Source organism: Salvelinus fontinalis, chromosome 20, assembly GCF_029448725.1.
Source record: "Salvelinus fontinalis isolate EN_2023a chromosome 20, ASM2944872v1, whole genome shotgun sequence".
In the NCBI taxonomy this organism is placed as follows: domain Eukaryota; kingdom Metazoa; phylum Chordata; class Actinopteri; order Salmoniformes; family Salmonidae; genus Salvelinus; species Salvelinus fontinalis.
Window position 1 is genome coordinate 32,608,635 of NC_074684.1, and position 19,597 is coordinate 32,628,231.

Here is a 19,597-nt window from a genome sequence, read left to right on the forward strand (position 1 = left end):
AATTATCGTATTTCGTCGTCTCGTTGTCCACTGCTATCTGCCCAGCAGCTAGCAAACGTCCACCGTCTACCGAATAGTAGTATAACTTTTCATTACATTTCATTATAGTACAACGGTCTGATTTTCATTTTCATTACAGTACAACGGTTTGATTTGTTTGATCTTAGCTAGCTACATAGCCGTCTTTTATCAAACATAATTGCGTCGTTATTGAGGTTCGCTAGCGAGCTATTTTCGTTCGAAATTAACGCAACGTAGCCAACACTGCTAGCTAGCCAGCTCGCCACCGAAGAGCATTGTAGAAACGATTACAATACAACGGAACGACTTGTTTTGTGTAGTGTTAGCTAGCTACATAGTTTTCTTTGCTAGCTTTGTATCTAAGATAATTGTGTAACTCTGAGTAATTATCGGTTAGCTAGCCAGCTAGTTTCGCCTGCCGCGCTGCCGTCCTCCTACCTAGCCAACACTGCTAGCTAACACTGCTAGCTAGCCAACTTCTACCGAATAGCAGCACTGTAGAAACTTACATTACAACGGAACGACTTGATTAGCGTAGTGTTAGCTAGTTGTCTTTGCTGTCCTTGTATCCATGATAATTGTGTAGTTTAGAGAAACTTAGAGAAACTGTCGAGGTCACCTAGCCAGCTTCACTTTCAACAACGCAGCTACTGCTAGCCAGGCTACTTCACCAGCCAGCAGTACTATATCATTTTAGTCAATAAGATTTTTAATTTTATTGATTTTTTGCTACGTAAGCTTAACTTTCTGAACATTCGAGACGTGTAGCCCACTTGTCATTCTAATCCCCTTTGCTTTAGCGTAGCCTCTTCTGTAGCCTGTCAAATATGTGTCTGTCTATCCCTGTTCTCTCCTCTCTGCACAGACCATACAAACGCCTCACACCGCGTGGCCGCGCCCACCCTAACCTGGTGGTCCCAGCCCGCACGACCCACGTGGAGTTCCAGGTCTCCGGTAGCCTCTGGAACTGCCGATCCGCGGCCAACAAGGCAGAGCTCATCTCAGCCTATGCGTCCCTCCAGTCCCTCGACTTCTTGGCACTGACGGAAACATGGCTCACCACAGATAACACTGCTACTCCTACTGCTCTCTCTTCGTCTGCCCACGTGTTCTCGCACACCCCGAGAGCTTCTGGTCAGCGGGGTGGTGGCACCGGGATCCTCATCTCTCCCAAGTGGTCATTCTCTCTTTCTCCCCTTACCCATCTGTCTATCGCCTCCTTTGAATTCCATGCTGTCACAGTTACCAGCCCTTTCAAGCTTAACATCCTTATCATTTATCGCCCTCCAGGTTCCCTTGGAGAGTTCATCAATGAGCTTGATGCCTTGATAAGCTCCTTTCCTGAGGACGGCTCACCTCTCACAGTTCTGGGTGACTTTAACCTCCCCATGTCTACCTTTGACTCATTCCTCTCCGCCTCCTTCTTTCCACTCCTCTCCTCTTTTGACCTCACCCTCTCACCTTCCCCCCCTACTCACAAGGCAGGCAATACGCTTGACCTCATCTTTACTAGATGCTGTTCTTCCACTAACCTCATTGCAACTCCCCTCCAAGTCTCCGACCACTACCTTGTATCCTTTTCCCTCTCGCTCTCATCCAACACTTCCCACACTGCCCCTACTCGGATGGTATCGCGCCGTCCCAACCTTCGCTCTCTCTCCCCCGCTACTCTCTCCTCTTCCATCCTATCATCTCTTCCCTCTGCCCAAACCTTCTCCAACCTATCTCCTGATTCTGCCTCCTCAACCCTCCTCTCCTCCCTTTCTGCATCCTTTGACTCTCTATGTCCCCTATCCTCCAGGCCGGCTCGGTCCTCCCCTCCCGCTCCGTGGCTCGACGACTCATTGCGAGCTCACAGAACAGGGCTCCGGGCAGCCGAGCGGAAATGGAGGAAAACTCGCCTCCCTGCGGACCTGGCATCCTTTCACTCCCTCCTCTCTACATTTTCCTCTTCTGTCTCTGCTGCTAAAGCCACTTTCTACCACTCTAAATTCCAAGCATCTGCCTCTAACCCTAGGAAGCTCTTTGCCACCTTCTCCTCCCTCCTGAATCCTCCTCCCCCTCCCCCCCCCCTCCTCCCTCTCTGCAGACGACTTCGTCAACCATTTTGAAAAGAAGGTCGACGACATCCGATCCTCGTTTGCTAAGTCAAACGACACCGCTGGTTCTGCTCACACTGCCCTACCCTGTGCTTTGACCTCTTTCTCTCCTCTCTCTCCAGATGAAATCTCGCGTCTTGTGACGGCCGGCCGCCCAACAACCTGCCCGCTTGACCCTATCCCCTCCTCTCTTCTCCAGACCATTTCCGGAGACCTTCTCCCTTACCTCACCTCGCTCATCAACTCATCCCTGACCGCTGGCTACGTCCCTTCCGTCTTCAAGAGAGCGAGAGTTGCACCCCTTCTGAAAAAACCTACACTCGATCCCTCCGATGTCAACAACTACAGACCAGTATCCCTTCTTTCTTTTCTCTCCAAAACTCTTGAACGTGCCGTCCTTGGCCAGCTCTCCTGCTATCTCTCTCAGAATGACCTTCTTGATCCAAATCAGTCAGGTTTCAAGACTAGTCACTCAACTGAGACTGCTCTTCTCTGTATCACGGAGGCGCTCCGCACTGCTAAAGCTAACTCTCTTTCCTCTGCTCTCATCCTTCTAGACCTATCGGCTGCCTTCGATACTGTGAACCATCAGATCCTCCTCTCCACCCTCTCCGAGTTGGGCATCTCCGGCGCGGCCCACGCTTGGATTGCGTCCTACCTGACAGGTCGCTCCTACCAGGTGGCGTGGCGAGAATCTGTCTCCTCACCACGCGCTCTCACCACTGGTGTCCCCCAGGGCTCTGTTCTAGGCCCTCTCCTATTCTCGCTATACACCAAGTCACTTGGCTCTGTCATAACCTCACATGGTCTCTCCTATCATTGCTATGCAGACGACACACAACTAATCTTCTCCTTTCCCCCTTCTGATGACCAGGTGGCGAATCGCATCTCTGCATGTCTGGCAGACATATCAGTGTGGATGACGGATCACCACCTCAAGCTGAACCTCGGCAAGACGGAGCTGCTCTTCCTCCCGGGGAAGGACTGCCCGTTCCATGATCTCGCCATCACGGTTGACAACTCCATTGTGTCATCCTCCCAGAGCGCTAAGAACCTTGGCGTGATCCTGGACAACACCCTGTCGTTCTCAACTAACATCAAGGCGGTGGCCCGTTCCTGTAGGTTCATGCTCTACAACATCCGCAGAGTACGACCCTGCCTCACACAGGAAGCGGCGCAGGTCCTAATCCAGGCACTTGTCATCTCCCGTCTGGATTACTGCAACTCGCTGTTGGCTGGGCTCCCTGCCTGTGCCATCAAACCCCTACAACTCATCCAGAACGCCGCAGCCCGTCTGGTGTTCAACCTTCCCAAGTTCTCTCACGTCACCCCGCTCCTCCGCTCTCTCCACTGGCTTCCAGTTGAAGCTCGCATCCGCTACAAGACCATGGTGCTTGCCTACGGAGCTGTGAGGGGAACGGCACCTCAGTACCTTCAGGCTCTGATCAGGCCCTACACCCAAACAAGGGCACTGCGTTCATCCACCTCTGGCCTGCTCGCCTCCCTACCACTGAGGAAGTACAGTTCCCGCTCAGCCCAGTCAAAACTGTTCGCTGCTCTGGCACCCCAATGGTGGAACAAACTCCCTCACGACGCCAGGACAGCGGAGTCAATCACCACCTTCCGGAGACACCTGAAACCCCACCTCTTCAAGGAATACCTAGGATAGGATAAAGCAATCCTTCTGCCCCCCCCCCCCCCCCCTTAAAAGATTTAGATGCACTATTGTAAAGTGGCTGCTCCACTGGATGTCATTAGGTGAATGCACCAATTTGTAAGTCGCTCTGGATAAGAGCGTCTGCTAAATGACTTAAATGTAAATGTAAATGTAATGTGCGTGTTCGTGATAGTCTCAGCTTTTCATAGATATCTTAGATAGCTTAGATAGCTTTAATAGTTTGTAGCTCAAACCATTCACTCTATTGAGGTTTTTGTATAAAAGACCCGGCCCCTGGCCCCCTCGTGATCCGCTCTTGTCTCACAAACACCGCTCTAGCTCAGCTCCCGTTAATCACACAAACTACACATGGTTGCTATCTACAGATGCACGAGAAATAGACTAATCAAATGGTAGAACCCAGTAGTCTGTAGCTCAAACACACACTGTTTAAAATGGGTTTGAAGTCTAAAGATGCCTCGGCGATACGGTGGGACTCATTGGGTTAAAACATTTTGTCAACCCTGTCTTTTATCTACTTCAACAGCAGACAGCACTCATAAACCTGTTTTTGATGTGTCTATTCCTATTTGAACTAGCTATTTCCTTTCTGAACAAATATATAACTCAATGACGGCCTAGGAACAGTGGGTTAACTGCCTTGTTCAGGGGCAGAATAACAGATTTTTTTACCTTGTCAGCGCGGGGATTTGATTTTCCAAACTTTCGGTTACTAGTCCAATGCTCTAACCACTAGGCTACCTACCCCCCCTGCTGTTTTGGAGAGCAGACTTGAAATCCGACAGGCCGGGTTACAGGACACAGATTTAGTCTAGCCAAGGACTAAGATGCACTTTCAATGGAGAATCTCAGTTGAACATGCCTTTTAGTCCAGAACTATAGGCTTAGTCCATGTCTGAGAAAACAACCCAGCAAGTATAACGAAAGCACCACTCACCACCTCAAAACCCTCCTCCACAGGTAAGACATACACCATGATTGGTCGGGAATGCTCCACACAGAGCCTGGGTGTGGCTCCCTGCGCCATCTCCTGGCTCTTCAAGCTCATCGAGGAACGCAAGGAGAAGGCCGGGGCACGCTTCTCGGTCCGTGTGTCCGCCGTGGAGATCTCCGGCCGGGACGAGGCGCTGACCGACCTGCTGTCCAATGTGTCCACAGGCAGCCTGCAGGATGGCCAGTCTCCGGGGGTGTACCTGCGCGAGGACCCCATCTGCGGGTCACAGGTATGGAGCTGGTTGGCTGGTGGGAGTGTGTGTGTGTGTGTGAGCTTTGGATGGGGAGTTCTAGAGAAAGCATTTTAATAGTTTGTGACAAACCTAGCATTAGCTATGTTCAGCTGTATTCTGACTTAATAGCTAGAATTTTTGCGTTCGTTGTGTGGCCCTTTCTCAACAATAAATCACCTGTCATTGAATGCTTCAATTCTTTAGCTACCTGGGCTCTTGTGATGCCGCTTCCATCTGACCTCCTCAGACAACCTCTCTCCCTCCCTGGACCCTCTCTCTCACCTCTCCCTCCCTTTGTGCGCATATCTGACCCCCTGATCACCCAGGAGACTCCCTCCGCCGGGCCAGAAATGTGTGCTGTTCGCCCAATTAGCTAGACCCTTCTAATGCAGTCTCTTTTCATCTCTCTCATTTCACCCCCCCCACCCCCCCTCTCTTCTTTTCTTTCTTTATATCTATGGCTGTCTCTCTTTATTTCCCTATCCGTCTCTCCCATGTTCTTTTGTCACCTATTTGTGTCTCCCTCTCTCTTTCATTCTCGTTCGATCTGTGTCTGTGTGGGAGTCTCTTACTCTATTTATTCATCTCCCATTTTCTCTTCCTCTCTGTCTTTACCTTTCCAGCAAATCTCTCTGTACATCTCCCTTTCTATCTTGTGCTCTCTCTCTTTATTTATTTCTCTCTCTCTCGCTCTCTCAATTCAATTCAAAGGGTTTTATTGGCATGTAAAGCTTTTACAACAGCAGGAACAGTAGGAGGTACAACACTAGTCTCAGTAGTATTAGTATGAGTAGTCTCTTTTCCTCTCTTTCCTTCAGTCTCCCTCATTTTTCATCTCTCTTCCCCCCTCAGCTACAGAACCAGACTGAGTTGCGTGCGGCCACTGCAGAGCGGGCAGCCTACTTTCTGGATGCAGCCCTGGAGGCACGAAGCACCAGCCGCCCTCACTGCGATGAGGAGGAGAGGAGAAACTCCCACATGCTCTTCACCCTCCATATCTACCAGTACCGCATGGAGAAGAGTGCCAAAGGAGGAAGTGAGTAGGGTGGCTGTGTGTTGGGGTTGGTTTGTCTGGTGTGTGCACTTAGTAGACCTGGGTCAAATAGCTATTTGTTTTCTTTCAAATACTTGGTTTATATAAATACTGCTTGGTTTGACTTGCCTGGCACTATACAACCAATGGAATAGCCCAGATAGTGTAAACCCACCAAAGCACACTGGGCAAGCAAAACTTTTTCTAGCGAGTTAATTTGACATTCAATGCGCAGTCTACCCGTGTATGCATTTCATTAGTCATCAGAGGTTACATAATGAAGGTGGATGATAGTTGAAATATGGTGTCTTATTCATGTGATGACAGTTAAAGATGGTGTCTGATAGTTAAATATGGTGTCTTATTCATGTGGACAGTTAAATATGGTGTCTTATTCATGTGATGACAGTTAAATATGGTGTCTTATTCATGTGATGACAGTTTAATATGGTGTCTTATTCATGTGATGACAGTTAAATATGGTGTCTTGTTCATGTGATGATAGTTAAATATGGTGTCTTGTTCATGTGATGATAGTTAAATATGGTGTCTTATTCATGTGATGACAGTTAAATATGGTGTCTTATTCATGTGATGACAGTTAAATATGGTGTCTTGTTCATGTGATGACAGTTAAATATGGTGTCTTGTTCATGTGATGACAGTTAAATATGGTGTCTTGTTCATGTGATGATAGTTAAATTAGATATCTTGTTCATGTGATGTTAAATATTGATCTGGAGCTCCACATTGACCACCATATTGATGCAGATAAACCTTTGAAAGATAATGGCGTCTTTAATTTGCTCGACGCTCAAAGGAACCACTCTGATCGGCACAATGAAAAACCCTTGCCCTTTTATCTGGAGAACATATTTCACATGTATCATTAGTATGTTAAGACCTGCTGGAAAGGCTAGGCCATCCAGCAAGTCTATTATCTCTCTCTCTCCCGCTCTTCCTCTCTCTCTCTCGCTCTTCCTCTCCCTCTTTTTCTCCAATCCAACTTGTATTAATTAGCTTCATTTGGAGTTGCTGATAAGGCCTTAGCAGGAATACTAACAAGGAAGGCTAGCTCATTTTCATTATACGCTGCGCTAGCCTACCTGTCATCACCGCATCCTCTACATTAGCTGCTGTCATTAGTATTTCACACTCCCGTCGCTGCAATGCGGGGGTAGACAAGGCACACGCTGTCCGGAGCCAGAATACATTTCAATAGGTAATGAGGCTTGAGTCCTCTTTCTGGGAATGTTTATAGAGCAGCACATAAAAGGGGAGGCTAGTTTGCATTCCCGGGTTCCAGGGAGGGTTGTCACTCTAGAGCGCAGGGGATTGTAAATCTTGCTGACGCTAGGTTAATCTTCAGCCCCGCCACTGTATTAAATCAGGACAGGATTACTCTTAATGATATGACTCAAAGTTTTCATACCACTGACCTAGATGAAGGAATCTGTCCTCTCAACCGTAACTATGTCTTTTATCTGTGAGCAGTTAGCCCCCGAAAGTGTGAGCCTTTATGATTGTCACTTCTGAGCCGACTGTCCATAACTCTTGATTCATAGATACACATGGCGAGGCAAGGCATAACGTGACCACGCCCAGAGTAGGGTACTCCCTTCACTCTTTTGTTAAGTTGCCTACTTTAATAATCATAACCCGACAACAGCTGTTTTTAAAAAAACATTCTATCAAATTTTGTATATGCTTGGTTGGTCATTTTAATATAATTCCATGTTGTCTTAATCAACAAATGATATCATACCAAAAAACACTTGAATTCTAAACGTAAAAATGTTACCATGAACAGCTAGACTGTCGCATGGAATGTACGTCAAGATTATCAATCAAAGAGCCTATCCCAACAGATTTTCTTCAACTATCTAACTAACCCTGCTTTTAAGATCCCGAAAAGCTGTTGTATATTGTTTTTGTTTGAACAATAGTAGGAGAAAACACCACCAAATTAAGTTTCATCAACTTCCCAAGGACCAGGTTAGACAAACCTCATGGTTTCAGGCTATTACGCCGCAATGTTGATGGAAAACTGTGCGCTCCGGTTACTCAATACATTTATACGTGTGTTCGAAGCACTTCATCACTGGTAAATTCGTAACACTTGTTTTTATCTAACTAACTATGTGTATTGCATAAAGATTGCTAGTCATCTTGTAGTAGTGAGCTGTATCCATCCAAATAACAGCTATTATATTCTTCTGCATTTGGCTATATTTGCAAACCTATATATTCCGCTGGTTTCGGTCATTTGGTAGGGTTGTCTCCCCAGCTGGTCTGCGGCAAGATGAAAGGACATATAGGCAAGCCAACAAGAATCAACTTTTCTAAATACTTAGACCGTCCAAGGGCAGGCAAAGACTGGAAGTAGTTACTTGACATATCTAAGACGAGCAAATTAGATCGAGATTAAGTTAAACGTTAGACAGCTAACGTCAGTTAACCGGCGAAAAAGCTAGGGGTAAAGAAACAGTGATGTAAGTATAATACAACAGCTTTCCTAGCTTTACTGTCAGTGTTAGCAGGTCGGATAACAAATTAGTGGCAGAATAAGTATCATGCAAATAATTTGTTGTTGTGACAGCCAAGTACAGTGCCTTCGGAAAGTATTCAGAGCTCTTGACTTTTTACACTTTTGTTACGTTACAGCCTTATTCTAAAATGTATTCTTTTCTTTTTTAAATCCTCAGCAAACTACACACAATACCCCATAATGACAAAGCTAAAACAGGTTTTTAGAAATGTTTGCAAATGTATTAAAAATATAAAACATAAATAACTTACACTGCTCAAAAAATAAAGGGAACACTTAAACAACACAATGTAACTCCAAGTCAATCACACTTCTGTGAAATCAAACTGTCCACTTAGGAAGCAACACTGATTGACAATAAATTTCACATGCTGTTGTGCAAATGGAATAGAAAACAGGTGGAAATTATAGGCAATTAGCAAGACACCCCCAATAAAGGAGTGGTTCTGCAGGTGGTGACCACTGACCACTTCTCAATTCCTATGCTTCCTGGCTGATGTTTTGGTCACTTTTGAATGCTGGCGGTGCTTTCACTCTAGTGGTAGCATGAGACGGAGTCTACAACCCACACAAGTGGCTCAGGTAGTGCAGCTCATCCAGGATGGCACATCAATGCGAGCTGTGGCAAGAAGGTTTGCTGTGTCTGTCAGCGTAGTGTCCAGAGCATGGAGGCGCTACCAGGAGACAGGCCAGTACATCAGGAGACGTGGAGGAGGCTGTAGGAGGGCAACAACCCAGCAGCAGGACCGCTACCTCCGCCTTTGTGCAAGGAGGAGCAGGAGGACCACTGCCAGAGCCCTGCAAAATTACCTCCAGCAGGCCACAAATGTGCATGTGTCTGCTCAAACGGTCAGAAACAGACTCGATGAGGGTGGTATGAGGGCCCGACGTCCACAGGTGGGGGTTGTGCTTACAGCCCAACACCGTGCAGGACGTTTGGAATTTGCCAGAGAACACCAAGATTGGCAAATTCGCCACTGGCGCCCTGTGCTCTTCACAGATGAAAGCAGGTTCACACTGAGCACATGTGACAGACGTGACAGAGTCTGGAGACGCCGTGGAGAACGTTCTGCTGCCTGCAACATCCTCCAGCATGACCGGTTTGGCGGTGGGTCAGTCATGGTGTGGTGTGGTATTTCTTTGGGGGGCCGCACAGCCCTCCATGTGCTCGCCAGAGGTAGCCTGACTGCCATTAGGTACCGAGATGAGATCCTCAGACCCCTTGTGAGACCATATGCTGGTGCGGTTGGCCCTGGGTTCCTCCTAATGCAAGACAATGCTATACCTCATGTGGCTGGAGTGTGTCAGCAGTTCCTGCAAGAGGAAGGCATTGATGCTATGGACTGGCCCGCCCGTTCCCCAGACCTGAATCCAATTGAGCACATCTGGGACATCATGTCTCGCTCCATCCACCAACGCCACGTTGCAACACAGACTGTCCAGGAGTTGGTGGATGCGTTAGTCCAGGTCTGGGAGGAGATCCCTCAGGAGACCATCCGCCACCTCATCAGGAGCATGCCCAGGCGTTATAGGGAGGTCATACAGGCACGTGGAGGCCACACACACTACTGAGCCTCATTTTGACTTGTTTTAAGGACATTACATCAAAGTTGGATCAGCCTGTAGTGTGGTTTTCCACTTTATTTTTGAGTGTGACTCCAAATCCAGACCTCCATGGGTTGATAAATTTGATTTCCATTGATCATTTTTGTGTGATTTTGTTGTTGGCACATTCAACTATGTAAAGAAAAAAGTATTTAATAAGAATATTTCATTCATTCAGATCTAGGATGTGTTATTTTAGTGTTCCCTTTATTTTTTTGATCAGTGTATTTACATACGTAGTCAGACCCTTTAAAACTTCTTGTCAATAGGGGGGCGCTATTTTCACTTTGGAAAAAATTGTGCCCAAATTAAACTGCCTTGTACTCTATTCTAGATCATACAATATGCATGTTATTATTACTATTGGATAGAAAACACTCTCAAGTTTCTAAAACTGTTTGAAGTATATCTGTGAGTAAAACAGAACTCATTTTGCAGCAAACTTCCAAACAGGAAGTGAAAAATCTGAAAACGAGGCTCTGTTCCAGGGCCTGCCTATTCAACTGGCTTATATTTTTCGATATGCATGCACTTCATACGCCTTCCACTAGATGTCAACAGGCTGTGGAAGGTGGAATGGGGTGTCTAGCTTGATCTGAGGTCGAACAAGAGCTTTTGGAGTGGCAGGTCAGGAATTTCCTTTCTCTACCTAGGCGCGCGAAGCACCTCCATATTGTCTTCTGATAAGCGTTCGGTATACACGGCTAATATCTCCGGCTCTGATTTTATTTGATACATGTGATAATAACATCGTAAAGTATGTTTTTTCAACCGAGTTTTATCAGATTATTCAATGTTTATAGGGACTTTTGGAGTTTTCCGTTCTTTGCGTCGAGAGAAACTGGGAACGTCATCAACATTGGCTAGCATTGTGGCGCGAATTCGAAAAGGAGAAAAGGACATTCTAAAACCAAACAACGATTTATTCTGGAAATAGTACTCCTTGTACAAGATTCTGATGGAAGCTCAGCAAAAGTAAGAACAATTTATGATGTTATTTCGTATTTCTGTGGAAAATGTTATTTCTATTCTCCGCCGTTTTGGCGGGCGCTGTCTCGAAATAACGCAAGCTGTTTGTTATGGTAGAGTTATTTTTTTAAATGTAACACGGCGGTTGCATTAAGATCCAGTGTATCTTTCATTTGCCATACAACATGTATTTTTTAGTAAAGTTTATGATGAGTTCTTTGGTCAGATTAGGTGAGTGTCCAAAATAGCTCCTGACATTCTGGGGAAATGTTGCTACATTTTCACAATGTATAACCACGGTTTGCAGCTCTAAATATGCACATTTTCGAACAAAACTTAAGTGTGTTGTATAACCTGATGTTATAAGACTGTCATCTGATGAAGTTGTTCAAGGTTAGTGATTAATTTTATATCTTTTGCTGGTTTTTGCGAATGCTATCTATGCGGTGAATAAATGCGTTTGTGTGTTTGGCTATTGTGGTAAGCTAATATAATGCTATATTGTCTTTTCGCTGTAAAACACTTAAAAAATCGGAAATATTGGCTGGATTCACAGGATGTTTATCTTTCATTTGCTCTACACCGTGTATTTTTCATAAATGTTTTATGATGAGTATTTAGTTATTTCACGTTGCTCTCTGTAATTATTCTGGCTGCTTTGGTGACATTTTTTATGGTAGCTGCAATGTGAAACTATGATTTATACCTCAAATATGCACATTTTCGAACAACACATAAATTTATTGTATAACATGTTATAAGACTGTCATCTGATGAAGTTGTTTCTTGGTTAGTGACTAATTATATCTCTATTTGGTCGGTTTTGTGATAGCTACCTATGCGGTAGAAACATGGTGAAAATATGCGGTTGAGTCTTTGGCTATTGTGGTTAGCTAATAGAAATACATATTGTGTTTTCGCTGTAAAACATTTAAAAAATCGGAAATGATGGCTGGATTCACAAGATGTTTATCTTTCATTTGCTGTATTGGACTTGTGACTTCATGAAAATTATATTATATGATATCCCTGTCCCGTTAGGCTAGGCTAGTCAGCTTTTTTGATGAGGATGCTCCCGGATCCGGGATGGGTATTAAGTAAGAGACTCGATATCCTGTTTCCATTGATCATGCTTGAGATGTTTCTACAAATTGATTGGAGTCCACCTGTGGTAAATTCAATTGATTGTACATGATTTGGAAAGGCACACACCTGTCTATATAAGGTCCCACAGTTGACAGTGCATGCCAGAGCAAAAACCAAGCCATGAGATCGAAGGAATTGTCCGTAGAGCTCCGAGAAAAGATTATGTCAAAGATCAGATCTGGGGAAGGGTACCAAAAAATGTCTGCAGCATTGAAGGTCCCCGAGAACACAGTGGCCTCCATCATTCTTAAATGGAAGAAGTTTGGAACCACCAAGACTTTTCCTAGAACTGGCCACCCGGCCAAACTGAGCAATCGGGGGAGAAGGGCTTTGGTCAGGGAGGTGACCAAGAACCCAATGGTCACTCTGACAGAGCTCAAGAGTTCCTTCCAGAAGGACAACCATCTCTGCAGCACTTTAGCAATCAGGCCTTTATGAAAGAGTGGCCAGACGGAAACCACTCCTCAGTAAAAGGCACATGACAGCCCGCTTGGAGTTTGCCAAAAGGCACCTAAAGACTTAGACCATGAGAAACAAAATTGTCTGGTCTGATGAAACCAAGATTGAACTCTTTGGCCTGAAAGCCAAATGTCATGTCTGGAAAAAACCTGGCACCATCCCTACAGGGAAGCATGGTGGTGGCAGCATCATGCTGTGGGACTGTTTTTCAGCGGCAGGGACTGTGAGACTAGTCAGGATCGAGGGAAAGATGAACGGAGTAAAGTACAGAGAGATCCTTGATGAAAACCTGTTCAGGACCTCAGACTAGGGCGAAGGTTCACCTTCCAACAGGACAACGACCCTAAGCACACAGCCAAGACAACGCAGGAGTGGCTTCGGCACAAGTCTATGAATGTCCTTGAGTGACCCAGCCAGAGCCCGGACGTGAACCCGATCAAATATCTCTGGAGAGACCTGAAAATAGCTGTTCAGCAACGCTCCCCATCCAACCTGACAGAGCTAGAGAGGATCTGCAGAGAAGAATTGGAGAAACTCCCCAAATACAGGTGTGCCAAGCTTGTAGTGTCATACCCAAGAAGACTCAAGGCTGTAATCGCTGCCAAAGGTGCTTCAACAAAGTACTGATTAAAGGGTCTGAATACTTATGTAAATGTGATATTTCATGTTTTTATTTTGAATGAATTAGCAAACATTTATAAAAACCTGTTTTTGCTTTGTCATTATGGGGTATTGTGTGTAGATTGCTTAGGGGGAAAAACGATGTAATTAATTTTAGAATAAGGCTGTAACCTAACAAAATGTGGGAAAGGTCAAGGGGTCTGAATACTTTCTGAAGGCACTGTATGTTAGTAACGACAAGTGAAGCTGCTGAAAACATTTATTGAAACATCAAAAAAAGTGTCAGTAGTTTGCTTAAGTTAGGCTAATTACATGGGAGTGAGGGGAGAACCCTACGGGTGAACCCTACTCGGGGGCGTGGTCACCTCGCCATGTGTATCTATCAGGCCACCTCTGTCAGACCCCTATGTCTTTTTCATTGTGTGCCACTTAAAATCCCTGCTGTGCTCAGTGGGCTCAGTGCCCCCTGAAAGTGTCATTCAGTGTACCGGTCATTTAGCACAAAGCTAAATAGGGGGATGTGAAGTTTGAAGTGGTCCATTCAATGTGAACTCCTGAGCTTGTTTTTTTGTGCTCTAGTGAAAGTTCAGGTTTTATTATTTACCATCTCCTCTTTTTCTCTCAATTTCCCTCTCTCTCTCTCTCTCTCTCTCTCTCTCTCTCTCTCTCTCTCTCTCTCTCTCTCTCTCTCTCTCTCTCTCTCTCTCTCTCTCTCTCTCTTTCTGTCTATCTCTGCTGTTTTCTCTCTCTCTCATAAAGTGTCTGGCGGCCGCAGTCGTCTGCACCTGCTGGATCTGGGCAGCTGTGAGACAGACATAAGTCGGACCCGGGAAGGAGGTGGAGGCCAGTGTCTGTCGCTCTCTGCTCTGGGAAACGTCATCCTCGCCCTGGCCAATGGGGCCAAGCACGTACCCTACAGGTATGTCTGAAAACGAGGGACAAAAGCTAGTGAATAATGATTTTTCACGTACCCTACAGGTATGTCTGAAAACGAGGGACAAACGCTCTTGAATATTATGTTTTTTTACGTACCCTACAGGTATGTCTGAGACGAGGGACAAACACATTCAGATGCTCGTGAATAATTGTTTTTTTCACAATGCCAATCTGAATGTGTCTGTCTTATGTCTGTGTGTCTGGCTTTGTGGTATGGCTTTTTTATGTCTCTCCGTTGTTCTTCCCACCTCACAGGAAAAATCTATGAAGCCCTATTAGCCTGTTTGGATGAGAGAGAAGTTGAGGGAATTAGCGAAGCACCAACGTGGGAAATTATTGACAGTGTTATGGTTCAGGGAAAGGGTGTATTCCGGCTTCAATGAGATGAGGGGGTTTGGATTGTAATATAGAAGATTGAGTCTGTCAAAAGGAATATGTGGAATGAGATGTTTTCACTTGAGTCTTAGACAAGATCAGCTTTATTTATACACAGTATAGAGTAGGGTGGGCTTTATGAAAATGTTTCTTGCCAATTTAAAACTATCTTTCATGGACCTTTCACACATTGCCCTACTTACAGACAGAACATGAGAAGGTAGTTGAAACGGAAAGTAGTAGTTGAAAATGGTAAATGAGATCTCGTTCCCGCTGCCTTTTGCCTGTCTATGCCTAATCCTTTGGTACAATTAGGAATGGTTGCTGTGATCCTGGGAGGTTTAGAGGGGAGTGGGTTACGGCTACACGGATCTGGTGCTGGTCCTTTTTTGGGGGGCTAACGAGGGGATTCTTGATGTATTATTCAGGGATAGCAAGCTCACCATGTTGCTGAGGGAATCTCTGGGCAACATCAACTGCCGAACCACCATGATAGCACACATCTCTGACTCACCAACCAATTACATGGAGACGCTCACCACCGTGCAGCTGGCCTCGCGTATCCACCGTATGAGGAAGAAGAAATCCAAGGTAGTAACATTTCAACAAGCTATTTCAAGGCTTCCTACTGGGGGAAAAACTGGTTGAATCAATGCTGTTTCCAAATCAGTTCAACCAAAACATTCAGTGTGTTGACGTTGAATCAACGTGGAAAACTGATTAGATTTGCAAAAAGTCATCAACGTCAAGGGAATTTTGTATTAAAAAAAAAACCTAAACCTAATTAAAATTAAATTAAAACCTACATTTGAACCTAAATCCAATGACAGGTTGACATTTTTGGCTGATTTCACATTGAATTCACATTAGTTGACAACTCAATCAAAATGTAAATCAGAACTAGATGTTGAACTGACGTCTTTGCCCAGTGGGTTTTGTTTTGAATTAAAGTGTGTGTGTGAGAGTGCGGTCATCTGAATCCAGAATGTGTACGTGAGTATTGGGTCTTGCATCCATTAAGATTTGGATCAATAAATTCATATTCCATTCTTTGCATGGTCTCCATAGATGAAGACTTTATTCTTCAAGCATCCTTTGGTATCGCTCAATTAGAGAATGTCTGAAACGTTTGAAGGATTTCCCAGGGTAATAATGACTCTGCCATAGAAATAATTAAATCTATAAAGTTCATCTGTATTTCTTCCAAAGGAAGGGCTGTTACAGCGATAATTTTCTCAGTGTCTTATGCTATATAATCAATACTAAAGAGAATCCAATATATGCCCTGAGATTTGGAAAGCATACCTTCAACATAATTAGGCAGATTGACAGCATGTATTTATATTTTATAGATCAGGACACCATAGGATACATAAAATGATTTTTACACACATTTTCATGTAGCCTTTGGTTTGCACTTTTAACCTTGAATGGTATTGACATGTGGTTTCCAATAAATTGAAAGTCTAGGAATTGAACACTGTTTATAATTCGGCTATTGAATCCCTACCGCAGACAAGATTTGAATGTGTGTTCTCTCTCCTGCTTACAGTATGCATCCAGCTCCTCTGGTGGCGAGAGTTCCTGCGAGGAGGGACGAATCCGCAAGCCACACTTGAGACCCTTCCACCCACGAACCGTGGCTCTTGACCCCGATATGCCCACATTGCTGTCCAGCGACCCGGACTACTCATCCAGCAGTGAGCACTCCTGCGACACGGTCATCTACATCGGTCCTGGTGGGGCCACCATTTCAGACAGAGAGCTCAGCGACAATGAGGGCCCACCTTCCTTTGTTCCGATCATCCCCTCGCTGAACAGGAAGCGCGGGAAAGACACCCAACGCCCGGAGGTGGAATACTTCAAGTGCGACACGTTTGCTGAGCTCCAAGAGAGACTGGAGTGCATTGATGGCAGCGAGGGCCCAGCTGCCTTGACTGGGGAGGGCAAAGGGGCACACATAGCCCCAAGGACCAAAAGCCCAGAGGAGGCTGTGTCCCCCAAGACTGTTAAATCCCCCTCCCCAAAGCCTATCATTAGCACAACAACCACCCACACAGCTCCCGCTAATTCTGAGCAGGAACATTCCAAATTGTCCTTAGATGGAGGGGTCCCAGAGAGTCACAAACGGACAAGTGCAGATGGGGAGAAGGTTCTGGCCTGCGTGGTTAAGCCCAGCAGGGTTTTGTTGCAAGACTCAGAGCCTGTGGTGCGAGAGAAGGTCTACCTCAATAAAGGGCCTACTGTACCTAAGCCTTCTGTCTCTCCTTCTTTGCCAAGATCCTCCAGAACACCCTCTCAGGGCCTGGATGGTATCTGCCGTGCACCCCCTGTGGGCATGAGTCAGCAGGCCCTAAGGCAAGGACAACATGGGGGGTCCCTGGTCCTGGAGAGGGCCCATCATGGCAGGAGTCCCATGGAGATGAGCCATCTTCGGGCAGCATTGAGGGGCAGATGCCTGGAGAGAGATGTCCTGAGGACCACGATCACCCTGCAGCAACCTGTGGAGCTGAATGGGGAAGACGAGCTGGTGTTCACAGTTGTGGAGGACCTACCCATAGGCCTGGTCCCAGACAATGGGCGGCCCTCCAGCATCATCAGCTTTAACAGTGACTGCTCCCTTCAGGCCCTGGCCTCAGGCTCCCGTCCTGTCAGCATAATTAGCAGCATCAACGATGAGTTTGATGCTTACACAGCTCAAGAGTGTGCATCTGGGGTGAGCTCAACCTCACAGGAGGAGATGTTTGCCCATCATGGTAGCAGACAGTCTTCCATCGGCTCCTGGCCGAGTGAAGTGAGCGTGTGCTCGCTGGAGAGCGACGGCACCCGTTCGACAAGTAGATTCTTACAGAGGGCTAAGTGCATGGCACCGGAGAACACCTCCATATTGTCCTCCCCTGGTATATTCCGTAGGGAGACATTCTTGCAGCATGGCCCCAAGAGCTCCCTAAATGACAGTGGTGTCTGCTTCTCTGAGTTGGACAGTGACCCCGCCACCCCAAGCAAGCTCTCCCTAACTAAGTGCCCACCTTCTCCTGACTCTACCAAAGCATCTCTCAGAGTAAACACTCTGAACACCTCAGCATCTTCTCAGATCCCACACCATGCTGTTCACTCCAGTCTTCCCAGGAAAACCAAACCTACCTCATCAGTTGCCCCAAGCTGCAGCAGGCAGGAAGGCAAGCAAGATGATCTCTGGTTGCAAGGGGCCGGCCATTCGGATCCTAGAGCGACTGAATCCACTGTGACGAGTAAGCCACCCAGAAATGGCGTGAGTGGCCTCCCTTCCAGGAAGCCGGGAGGAAACAGCAACAGTGTACCTCGACCGCCGAAAGCACAGGTATCCTCCTCAACTCAGAGGGTGGTAGACGGTTGTGAGAAGTCCAGCAGCAAGAAAGCAGAGACCATAAGCAGGATGCCACAGCTCAGGCGAGGCGCCACCACTCTTGGCACAGTGTCAGTCCCCCACAGTTCCCCTGAATCAAAATGGGGCCGCGATGGTACTACAGGCAGTGGTAGTCTGAGATTCTCCTCTTTGGGAAAGAAGGCAAATGGACAGAAAAGCAGCATGCTTCCAAAGTCTGGCTCTATCTCTCCTCCTGCTCCACCTGTTCGCAAATCAAGCCTTGATCAAAAGACAAGGATAGTCTTATCTCCTAGTGCCTTAAGGGCAGCCAGCGACGCTGCAAGGTCCTCATTGCCTAAAACATCAGTATCCGAGGAGGAATTCGATGTTCGATTCAGAGGGGATTTGTTTAGCTACAAAACATCCAGCTTGAAGGCTGACCATGGCTCAGCTAAGACAGCGTCAAGCCTGAAGACACGAGGAGCCAAAGGCGATTCTGGAAGGTACTATGGTAGCCTAATGTCCTTGGAGAGAAGTGACAGTCTAACCTCAGTGAGGTCCAGACCTGGTCTGTCGAGAGAGAATAGTGGTATTAGTTTAGGAGACAATGGAAAATCCAATAGATCAGTGCCAAAACTTGGGGTTCCCACCTCCACTACTTCCACATCCACTGCTACCTCTCCACCTTCCTCTACCACCTTTGCGACGACAAGCAAGTTGGGACAGCTCAAAGCTAATGTCAACCCCAGGGCCATAGTTGCCAGTGGATCAAAGGCTAGAACTTTGTATGCCAGCAGTTCCAAGACCCTTAACTACTCCTCCAAATCTGATGATGCACCAACCGCACGCAATGCCAGCCTACCTCCAACTGGGAAACCTCCAGCTCGTTCTTTGCCAGGGACCAATGGTAATGGCAAGCCTGGCAGGGGCACTATCATGGGTACCAAGCAGGCCATCCGGGCTGCCAACAGCCGAGTTAGTGAGCTTGTGGCGGGAAGCCCAAGGAAACATCTAAGCAGGAGTTCAGGGGACAATGCCAACGATAGCGGGGCAAGCGTCAGCGGGTCCCCTATCAGCACGCCGCTACCCTCGCCCTATAGCAAGATCACAGCCCCGCGGAGGCCCCAGCGTTACAGCAGCGGGCACGGTAGTGACAATAGCAGTGTGCTCAGTGGGGAGCTTCCACCGGCCATGGGGCGCACTGCGCTCTTCTACCACAGCGGGGGCAGCAGCGGGTATGAGAGCATGATCCGGGACAGCGAGACCACAGGCAGCGCCTCGTCAGCCCACGACTCCATGAGCGAGAGCGGGGTGTCCACCTCCAATAGGAGTAGAGTGTCTAAATCACCCAAGAAGAGAGGCAATGGTGAGTATTAGTTACACTGAGAGAGTTCTGTAACAATATCCAGACAGCTATACCACATCAATCACCACTCATGATCTCACAAAGTTGTACTTGTGAAATAAGTGTTGTGTTATTTTATTTAGCGCCCCACAATAATCGAATTTAACAATATACATATTCAAATAGTTAT

General features: G+C 46.5%; 1 protein-coding gene across 2 annotated transcripts in view; it reads left to right on the forward strand.

Moving 5' to 3' along the window:
* Positions 1–19,597, forward strand: part of kif26aa (kinesin family member 26Aa) — a 72,545-nt gene that overhangs the window by 35,362 nt on the left and 17,586 nt on the right. For both annotated transcript variants that reach the window (XM_055873252.1, XM_055873253.1), the window contains exons 5-9: positions 4,759–5,021; positions 5,877–6,060; positions 14,165–14,324; positions 15,145–15,307; positions 16,269–19,428. In XM_055873252.1, the coding sequence (XP_055729227.1) occupies positions 4,759–5,021; positions 5,877–6,060; positions 14,165–14,324; positions 15,145–15,307; positions 16,269–19,428 (3,930 nt within the window). The remainder of the gene's footprint in view (positions 1–4,758; positions 5,022–5,876; positions 6,061–14,164; positions 14,325–15,144; positions 15,308–16,268; positions 19,429–19,597) is intronic.